Source organism: Nannospalax galili, unplaced genomic scaffold (assembly GCF_000622305.1).
Source record: "Nannospalax galili isolate Female #2095 unplaced genomic scaffold, S.galili_v1.0 scaffold717, whole genome shotgun sequence".
Taxonomy (NCBI): Eukaryota; Metazoa; Chordata; class Mammalia; order Rodentia; family Spalacidae; genus Nannospalax; species Nannospalax galili.
Genome location: NW_008339763.1, coordinates 672,652 through 681,760, shown reverse-complemented (window position 1 = coordinate 681,760; position 9,109 = coordinate 672,652). Strand labels below are relative to the sequence as shown.

General features: G+C 57.3%; 3 protein-coding genes across 3 annotated transcripts in view; 2 read left to right on the top strand and 1 right to left on the bottom strand.

Annotated features, from left to right (window-relative positions):
• Mroh1 (maestro heat like repeat family member 1) overlaps nucleotides 1–1,252 on the top strand; it is an 85,463-nt gene extending 84,211 nt beyond the window's left edge. Inside the window, exons 41-44 of the mRNA XM_029564202.1 lie at nucleotides 243–377; nucleotides 454–556; nucleotides 636–701; nucleotides 1,044–1,252. Of these exons, the coding sequence (XP_029420062.1) occupies nucleotides 243–377; nucleotides 454–556; nucleotides 636–701; nucleotides 1,044–1,129 (390 nt within the window). The 3' untranslated portion in view covers nucleotides 1,130–1,252. The remainder of the gene's footprint in view (nucleotides 1–242; nucleotides 378–453; nucleotides 557–635; nucleotides 702–1,043) is intronic.
• Nucleotides 1,253–1,432: 180 nt separating this feature from the next.
• Bop1 (BOP1 ribosomal biogenesis factor) overlaps nucleotides 1,433–9,109 on the bottom strand; it is a 23,743-nt gene continuing 16,066 nt past the window's right edge. Inside the window, exons 4-16 of the mRNA XM_008834454.2 lie at nucleotides 4,156–4,310; nucleotides 3,966–4,083; nucleotides 3,788–3,889; nucleotides 3,499–3,711; nucleotides 3,262–3,423; nucleotides 3,092–3,172; nucleotides 2,955–3,024; nucleotides 2,733–2,865; nucleotides 2,463–2,643; nucleotides 2,109–2,397; nucleotides 1,929–2,013; nucleotides 1,742–1,849; nucleotides 1,433–1,665 (exon numbers count right to left, since the gene is read on the bottom strand). Coding sequence (XP_008832676.1) covers nucleotides 1,512–1,665; nucleotides 1,742–1,849; nucleotides 1,929–2,013; nucleotides 2,109–2,397; nucleotides 2,463–2,643; nucleotides 2,733–2,865; nucleotides 2,955–3,024; nucleotides 3,092–3,172; nucleotides 3,262–3,423; nucleotides 3,499–3,711; nucleotides 3,788–3,889; nucleotides 3,966–4,083; nucleotides 4,156–4,310 — 1,851 coding nt within the window. The 3' untranslated portion in view covers nucleotides 1,433–1,511. The remainder of the gene's footprint in view (nucleotides 1,666–1,741; nucleotides 1,850–1,928; nucleotides 2,014–2,108; nucleotides 2,398–2,462; nucleotides 2,644–2,732; nucleotides 2,866–2,954; nucleotides 3,025–3,091; nucleotides 3,173–3,261; nucleotides 3,424–3,498; nucleotides 3,712–3,787; nucleotides 3,890–3,965; nucleotides 4,084–4,155; nucleotides 4,311–9,109) is intronic.
• Nucleotides 4,616–7,814, top strand: Scx (scleraxis bHLH transcription factor). The gene is made up of 2 exons (XM_008834453.3): nucleotides 4,616–6,477; nucleotides 7,422–7,814. Exons 1-2 carry the CDS (start codon nucleotides 5,890–5,892, stop codon nucleotides 7,458–7,460), a joined length of 627 nt encoding a protein of 208 aa, XP_008832675.1. The 5' UTR covers nucleotides 4,616–5,889; the 3' UTR covers nucleotides 7,461–7,814.

Sequence of the window (9,109 nt, the reverse complement as noted above, 5' to 3'; positions counted from 1 at the left end):
GTAGCATTTCACGATATCTACCCTGTAAGCAAAACAAGAGGAAATTTCAAATAGCCTAAGGTTACAACCCAGTATACCATTTGGTTATATATAACACCCCCTTATCATGGAGAGTCATTGTGTGTGTGTGTGTGTGTGTGTGTGTGTGTGTGTGTGTGTGTACGTGGGGGGGGGGTTGCTTGGGCTCAACATTGCCTGGGAGAGGTGACCTGGGGCTCAGATTTGAGCACCCCATACCACAGGCCTGCAGGTTTGCCCTGTGCATGTGTGTTCCCCACCTGGAGTGTGCAGAGCTAGCGGCTGCCTTCTACAAGTACCTGCAGGAGGGACGCAGTGTGCACTTTGGGGAATTCCTCAATTCCACATGCAAGCACCTGGTGAGATGGGGGCTTGTGATGAACCCTGCATGGGGTGGGCTGAGTGCCTGGACCCCCTAACTCTAGCTTTCTACAGATGCACCACTTCCCTGACCTGCTGGGCCGTCTGGTGAGCACCACCTTGTTTTACTTCAAGAGTAGCTGGGATGATGTTCGAGCCGCTGCCCCCATGTTCACAGGTAAGCAGACCCTTTCCCAGCTCACCCCCACCCCCACCCCCACTGTGTACATAAGCATAGCCAACCCCACTTGCTGCAGGGTTCCTGTTGCTGCACGCAGAGACCAAGCAGAGGCCACAGGTGGACCTGGAACAGCTCATTGCAGGTGAGCACACCCCCAAGCCCAGGAAACATAGTTCCCCTATACCACCCCAAACTGCCCATTTCTATTGAGGCTCTGCTGACCCTCTGGGCACCAGCAGGGACTAAGTGATTTTCCTGGATTTCAAGATTTTTTTTTTCCCCTGTCACTGGTGACCTCATCGTCTCTACTAATTCACGGAAACTTCTTAACTGTTCCAAAAGAGCTTAAAAAACACTAAAAAAGGAAAAACTATCTTTCCGTTGGCTCCTGAGCCCTCCCAGCAGAGCCCTGTCTGTAGGAAGGTGGTGGGCGGCCCCACGCACAGGCCCAGGCATGTGCACTACTGGTCTGTTCTGCCCACAGCCCTGCAGCTACTCCTGAAGGACCCAGTGCCTGGGGTGAGGGAAAAGGCTGCTGAGACACTGGGCCGTCTGGTGAAGTTTGCCTGAGGCTGGCTGCACTCCCAGAAGCGATATACCAGCCCGTCCTGCCTGGAAGAACCTCTGCTGCCAGATAGGGCCAAGACTGTGTGCCACAATCTATTGCCTAATAAAGCCATACACCCCTCAGTAGGTTAACAGTGTACAGTAATATAGCCTTCTGGCTAAAGCTAGAAGGGAACCCTGAGAATCCCTGGCTTGGGGTACCATGTACTATCACACAACCTTGGGAAAGTTCAATAAGGTAAAGCCTACCCAGTGCTATATAGGGCAGCTGTCAGGAGCCCCAATCAAAAAGACTCAAAAGGAAAGTGTTGGGTGAGGAAGGTTTCTATTGAAGACTGCATACGCACACCACCCTGCTCCAGGCCATTCACAGCCGTGCAGCAGCCTAGCTGAAGAGTCGGATGGTACTGTCTGCTCCGGAGGAGAAGATCCATGGCTGCGTAGGATGGAAGGCCACATCCAGAACACCCAGGTCTCGGGTCAGTGTGTGCCCTTTAAGCACCTTGACTGGTACCAGCAGTGGATTCTGCAGCAGGTCGCTGTGGAGAAAAGGGGCTCAGGACCTGGTGGGATAACCCCATGGGAAGGACTGGGCAGGGATCAGCTTGTACTCACTTGTACACCATGCCATGGCAGACAATGACAGTGCCGTCATCTGAGCCGGATGCAAAGAGCGGGTATCTGGGGTGGAAGGCCACAGCCCGCAGGGCCTTCTTGTGGTGCCTGGGGAGGACTGGTTTCACAGCATGCTCAGGCTGAATGGACCCCAATACCCACCCCACTCCACCCTACCCCACCTCACCTCAACACTTTGTATGGCTTGGTGGAAAGATCTAGGTCAAACCACACCAGTTTGCTGTCATAGCTGCCACAGATGATATTGTCACCTAGGGCCAGACGCAGTGATGACTGTTCTCATCTGACTTACAGGGTACATGCCACCTTTAACTTAACTTGCAGAGTGGGTACATGTTCCCCTTACCTGCTGGGTGCACAGCCAGGCTAGATACCCACTTGCAGTTGGGCATCAGTTTCTTGGTAAGCTCCTGGCGCAGCAGGTGGTAAATTCGGACACTGCGCTGAGAGGCCACAAGCAGGAAGGGCCGGGTAGGATGGAATGCCACACGCTGCACCTGTCCGTGGCTGCGGCGGAATGGGCTCTGGCTGCGCCGCCTGCTCAGTTGGTGGATCAGTACCTGGGTGTGTCCTGGGCTGGCCAGCACCACAGCCAAATAGTCTCCTCGCCCATGCCAGGTCACCTGTATCACTGGCTACAAAATAATACTGACTGATTGGCTGACCAGGTTTCACTCTCCCCTTCCCTTCTGTCACACACCTTGCTATGGCAGATGCGTAGTCGCAGGCCCCTCTGGCGTTCTTCCTCCGAGGCTTCCAGCCAGCGAGCAGGCTGCAGGGTTGGCTCCTCAGGTGGCATGAAGGCATCCAGCAGTTGGTCTGTGCTGCCCACCAACAGCCGGTCCCCCAAGGCTGGGTTTAGTAGCAGCACTGCATCATCCCTACAAGCAAGGACCAGACACAGCCCCTCAGCAGTGGGCTGGCTCCTCTGTCCCATCCAGCCCTAATAAGCCTCAGGTCCTACACTCACATGGATGCAGCTACTAGGCATATGGCAGGGTTGGGGTTCCAGGCAATGCTCCGTACCACACCTCCCACAGGCACAGTCCTCATACAGCGGGCAGTGGATACTTCCCAGAACCTTAGTGAGCCATCGTCTGAGCCTGGATGTGACAGGGATAACCCTCAGCACCTGACCCTCCAGTCCAGATCCCTGTCTCTCAACTCTGGGCAGCTCCCACCTCAGGCCCACCTGAAGCCAGCCACTGGCCCCCTGGGGAGACACTGAGGCAGCGGACAAGGTCACTGTGTCCCCTGTAGACCTGTAGAAAAGGAGGATTGAGAAGACCATCCCCAGGGCACTTGCTTGCTGTCTGATTCTCCACTTACCAAAGCCTGGCACACAGGGAATGGCTGTAGGTCCCTTGGCAAAGGAAGTTTGGGGATGAGGTCTTCAGGATCCACATTCACCTGAGGCAGGGAAGCATTTGGTCACTCCCTACCTACCCCTCATCCTGCACTCCCCACCCCCCCAGACCTGTATGGGCTGCCTCACGTACCCTCATCTTGCGCTGCCGTGGGCACAGATACAAATCAAGACAGCGCTCAAAACGCTCCTGGATGAAGCGACCATAAGCAGGCACTGCCCTCAGGCTCAGGAACTTCCGTGGTAGGAAGTTAAGCTTCCTCTCACCAGGCTCCTGCTGCATCCATGCCAAACGCTGCAGAAACAGGACAGGTGAGAAGAAACCAGGGAACCTGGCTGGGGCCCCGTACCCACCTCAGTGCAGGCCCACCTCCTCCTCAGTGGGCAGATACTCAGGAGGTGGGTTGTAGGATTCAGAATGGCCAGGCAGGGCCAGCTTGGGTGCAGGCACATGCATCTTGTGGCGCCCCAGCACGGCGTTGGGATCCTCCTGGGCCCATAGGTCATAGAAGCTAGGGCTGGTGTCTCTGGGCCTTCGAGGCTGAATCCAGCCCATCTTAATGGCATGTACCATGCGAGACACCTGCCAACAAAGGTGAAGTCAGGCAGCAAGCACAAGGATCTAGTTCTGGAGGGAGTGTGGGGAGGGCAGGTCCTACCTTCTCCTTCTCCACCAAGGATGGAATAAAGCTGCGCTTGTCAGCTGGGCGGTTGGTCACAGGATGGATCATGATGTTGCCACTGAAGAAGTCTATGGCTGGCTGGGGTGACAAGCACGTCTGTTAAGTTGGGGCCTTGCACACGCTTCAGACCCCAGGGCCAGTTGTTGCTACCTACCTCATATGGGTTGAAGCTTTCATCTCCAAACTGGCCCTTCTGCAGCCTCTGCACTAGGGCCACCTGCTCATCAGTCAGCCGTAGGTCATGTCCTGTCATCTTGTCTTGCACTGTACGCCTGGGGGTCAGTCAGTCAGAGCCATGTTCCAGCCCTGTGGAACCACAGGTCCTGACCCAGGGCCCAACTCACCAGTAATCTGGATCATCCATTTTGTCCAGAAACTGGTCCAGTTCATCCCGTGTCCGCAGGGGTTTGTAGATGCGTTTCCCATCCAGATCATAGCCCACATGTGGGAAGTCATCATACCATGCCAGGGGCACATTGCCCACAGTGTTCCGGATGTCCTGCAGTATAGCCACCACATCAGCACCTGTCCCTACCATGTCTGATCCCCTTCAAGTCAACCAAGAGCAGAGGAAAGCAAAGAGACTAGCCTCAAGTGCCCAGAGGCCAACTGACCCAACATGTGCCCTAGCCTTGGCCCTGGGGTCTGACGTGGCATAGTGGCAGTACAGTGCCCCCCTCCCCCAAAGCCCTTTGAGGCGCCAGAGCTTTACCTTCACATTTTCCACTGAAGTGATGCCAACCCTAGTCTCCCCCCTCATCCCCCCTCATTGGATTCCTTGGCCAGGGCTCTGGGCAGCCACAGACAGGGATGACCTCATTGCCCATGGGCTCTTTCCCCTGGCAGGGACCTTAGGCAGAAGTGGGTAGCTATGAGACAGAAACCATGGGGAGACCCCACCCATAGGGAGCCAAGCACCCTGCATTCTGCTAGGCAGGTGGCCAAGGACCCCCTTCTAGCCCCACTGGTCTTTCCCCTCCCACTTCAGTGGGCAGAACAGCTACATTCCTGGACACACATTCCTGGTTTCAACCCCTGCCAACCACCACCCTCACTCCTCCCAGCCTGGGGACTGCTGCCCAGGCAGCCACTTCCTGCAACAGTAGCCACAGAGAGGAGGGGCCCAGACATAACTATCACAGCTGGATGCCAGGAGCCCTTCTACAGGACCCCTTGGGCCCTGGCCTTCTGCACCTGCCCACGTCAGCCCCTTCCAACAGGCTTATCATCCCCAGGAACTCCCACTGTGCCCTTGTGCTCTCTCCACCTAGGGGACCACCTCCAAACTGAGGAATGGGGAAGAACTGATCTTATCCATGTATGCACTAGCCTTGAAGAGTCCCATGGAACCCACAGTGTGTGTGGGGGGTGGGGTTCCAGGGGAGCAGGAGTGGATGGCTCAGTGGGTCCTGGCATAGCTTGTGCCGGATCTGGAGGGGAAGGTGCAGGGCAGGCAGGTCACGCCACCCCCACACACCCATCTCCATATCACCACTGCTGGAGCAGATTTCCAATCCCTCCACACTCCTCTGTCGCCCCAACCCCCAATGGCCTGGCACAAAAGGCATAAGTGCACATGGAAAGAAAGACAGACAGGGTGCGGCTAGGCACCCAAGGCCAGGGCAGCTGGGTGAACTTAGGAATGCCAGAAGACAGTCTCTTGGTTCCTGCTTTACCCTCCTCTTCCCTGAAGACTGGGCCAGGCGCCGCGGTCTTGGGACCCTAGTAACACCCCAGAAACTTCCTGTTCCCCAGAAAGATGCTCAGGACCCCAGGCGCTGCTACAGAAAAGCAAAAGGTGTGCCTGCTCTGCTGAGACTCAGCTCAAACTCCTGCAGGCTGAGAAGGGAGGCGGTGGCCTGGCGCGGGGGAGGGGCCGTCTGCTATAAAGGCAGGGCTCAGAGCCCCGGATTCAGCCCCAACGCACGTGTGCGCCGCGCCGACCAGCCGCCACCGCGGGGCGCAGAGGAGACTCGAACCAGCCCTGACCCGGTGGCCCGCGGAGGCCCAAAGAAGCGGCATGAGCAGCGCACGGCGGAGCTGACGCCGCGCCCCCTGCCCGGCCCACGTCCTTCACCATGCTCCGCTCCGCGCCACCGGGCCGCTACCTGTACCCCGAGGTGAGCCCGCTGTCGGAGGATGAGGACCACGGAAGCGAGAGCTCGGGCTCCGACGAGAAGCCCTGCCGCGTGCACGCAGCACGCTGCGGCCTCCAGGGCACCCAGCGGCGGGCGGGAGGACGGCGGGCCGCGGGCAGCGGGCCGGGACCTGGGGGGCGGCCAGGCCGCGAGCCCCGGCAGCGGCACACTGCGAATGCACGCGAACGGGACCGCACCAACAGCGTGAACACAGCCTTTACCGCGCTGCGCACGCTCATCCCCACCGAGCCGGCTGACCGCAAGCTCTCCAAGATTGAGACTCTGCGCCTGGCCTCCAGCTACATCTCTCACCTGGGCAACGTGCTGCTGGTGGGCGAGGCCTGCGGAGACGGGCAGCCGTGCCACTCTGGACCCGCCTTCTTCCACAGCAGTAGTGCTGGCAGCCCGCCGCCGCCGCCGCCGCCACCACCACCGCCGCCACCGCCACCGCCTCTGGCTCGCGATGGTGGCGAGAACACCCAGCCCAAACAGATCTGCACCTTCTGCCTCAGCAACCAGAGAAAGTTGGTGAGCAGGACCGAGGGCACCCAGGGGCCCCAACTTACCCATCAGCTCACACCTGCCAGGCAGAGAGGGCCGGGCAGGGGCAGCACTCCTCAGCATCAGCAGATAGGGCCACCTGCCACCAAAGTTGGGTCCAAAGGAGGGACAGACACATGGAAACCACACCTTGGGAGATCAAGGCTGGGCCTTGTCTTGGGACCTCTCCCCAGGGCCTCCTGCGGCATTGGTTCTCACTGGCCTTGGTCATACAGACCGGCAAATACGGGGTCAAGAAGTGGGGCCAACAAGAAGGGACCCCCCCCAGAGCAAAGGTCTGGGGAATGGAGGGCAGCAGGAACCTGGCATACTGTGGGGCTGTTCCAGTTAGTACTACCCAGCAAGTTATAAGTTTAAGGGAGCTGAGTTCAGTCAGCCCACCCCACTGCCCTTATGCAAAGGGGAAGAGCTAGTGGTAGTGAGGCAAAGAGGAACCCCTTAGGCCCCTGTAAGCCTACCTCCACCCTAAGGCTTATGGGGCACCTGCTGCCCCTCCCCTGGCCTGCTGCAGCTGACAGCAGATGGGTTAGGAGAGAAGGCTGGACTATAGGAAATGCTGGCCAACCATGATTTACAGCTCTGGCCGTGCTTGGTGGCACCGGAAAAGCAGGGTGAGCAGGGAAAAAATACAACGACTTTCCCCAATCCCCATTTCCTCTCCAGACAGCAAGGGCGAGCTCCTGGGGCCTGAACATCTGGGAAATTTAATTTTACAGTTTTGGCTGTGCAGCAGTGTATTCCCCTCCCCAAAATGCATTGGGGGGGGGGCAGGAGCCCAGGAGGCAGGGTGCCCTAGCACTGGCCACCTGAGACAGCACCCAACAGGAAGCCAGGGAGGTTGGGCCAGTGCTAGGTGACACTAGGTCTCTGCCCTGGCCCTGACACTGCCCCCTCCCCCATCCCCTCCGCAGAGCAAAGACCGGGACAGAAAGACGGCGATTCGAAGTTAGGAGGAAGAGGGTCCACAGCAGCCGAAAGGTGATGCCACTAGGAAAGGTGGATGCCCCTGGAGTCACGGAAAGCCCCACCTTGAAGCTGACCTGGACCACAGGTCCCTGGAGAGCACACTCACCAGGCCAAACCACCCTGGTTGTAAGCAGGGTCTATGGACAGACAGATGGCCAGGAAGGGCTATGGCTTGACTCTAGCCCAGCACTTACCTAAGTAGCCCAGGCCCACTGGAACTTTCCATGCTAGCTCCCTACCTGGGCCAAGTGTTGGCATTTTGTTTTTCATATGATAATATAAAGTCTGGAAATTTTGTATAATTAAAAATCAAACAGTATCTTTCTTTTTTCCGTTTTTTGAGACAGAGTCTCCCTGTAGCCCCAGCCGTCGTCCTGGAACTCACTATGTAGACCAGACTGGCCTTGAACTCACAGAGCTCCACCTGCCTCTGCCTCCAAGTGCTGGGATTAAAGGTATGAGCCACCATGCCCGGCGAAACAGTATCTTTCGAATAGAGGCAGATTGTCCTCTTGAAAGGACCATGATCCCACTCTGCCATTCTGGAGCCTCATCTTCCCTTGGTGTAGTACAAGGAGGAAATGGGCGTAAGTCATCCACGAAGAGCAAGGGACCTGTGGTTGGGGGCTAAAGGGACAGGCCAAGGGAAAGGGTAGAGGATATTTCTGTGTGGTGAGGAGGAGGTAAGGGGGTAAGTTCACTGCCCATGGTGGGGGGAGCAAAAACAGCCTTGCCCCTTCCCAAGACCCCTAGATGGGGAGGCGAACCAGATGGGGTCTTGGGCACATGGACATGTGACTGGCTCTACCAGTAGCACTCCATTAAGTGGATACAGGAAATGAGTAGGTAGTGTGGCCCAGCCACACAGACTCCTAGGACTAGATGGGCCTGAGGATACCATCTGGGTAGCAGCCACCTGAGTGTTCCCATGGGTGCCCACTGATGTGTATAGTCCACTGTCTCCCAGGGCCTCTGCTTCCCTGCTTCCACCAACAGTATCAACTGTATCTCATCCCACCCCCAATGCACACTGGAAGGACTCCTGACTGCCCACCACCAGTATCCCACTCAACTCTTCCAAAAATCCCATTGGCCCCTGAGGAGGTCCATTTAGGCCTTGCCAGGTACTGTGCACAGCTGGCTGACCATTAAAATCCTGCAGGTGACAATTAGTTGAATGGTACAAAAAGAATAAAGGCTGGGCCTAACTTCTGGCCGGGTGGTGGGTGGGGAGTAACAGAGGCACCAGGTGTTGGTGCTGGCAGGCCCTAGGACCCTCCTGGGGAGAGACCAGATGTGGCGGCCTATGAGGGCATCCTCAAAGGGCAGGGACAATGTGGTCCCTCCCTGTACTGGAACACTGGTACAGGAAACACTGGTGTAATATGGGGGGAAATTCTGAAAGGCAGAGCCATTAAGGCTGAGGTGGTAGGGAGCTGTGTCCAATCTGATAGAAATATAACAGGATAAAGAGTCACAGCGGCAGGTTTCATTCAGAGAAATTCAACCCCAAATTTCCTTCCCTTAATCCTGTAGAAGCCCACAGCTGGCCAGAGGGAGGGGGAGAGGGCATACTCAGTCGCTGCAGAGGCCTCTACAACCCAGGAAGCCAAGACCTGGGGGATGCGGGGCG

Coding starts and splice junctions, on each gene's coding strand:
- Scx (XM_008834453.3), top strand. CDS start 5,890: ATGCTCCGCTCCGCGCCACCGGGCCGCTACCTGTACCCCGAGGTGAGC. Junction 6,478..7,421: donor TCAGCAACCAGAGAAAGTTG/GTGAGCAGGACC, acceptor TCCCCTCCGCAG/AGCAAAGACCGGGACAGAAA.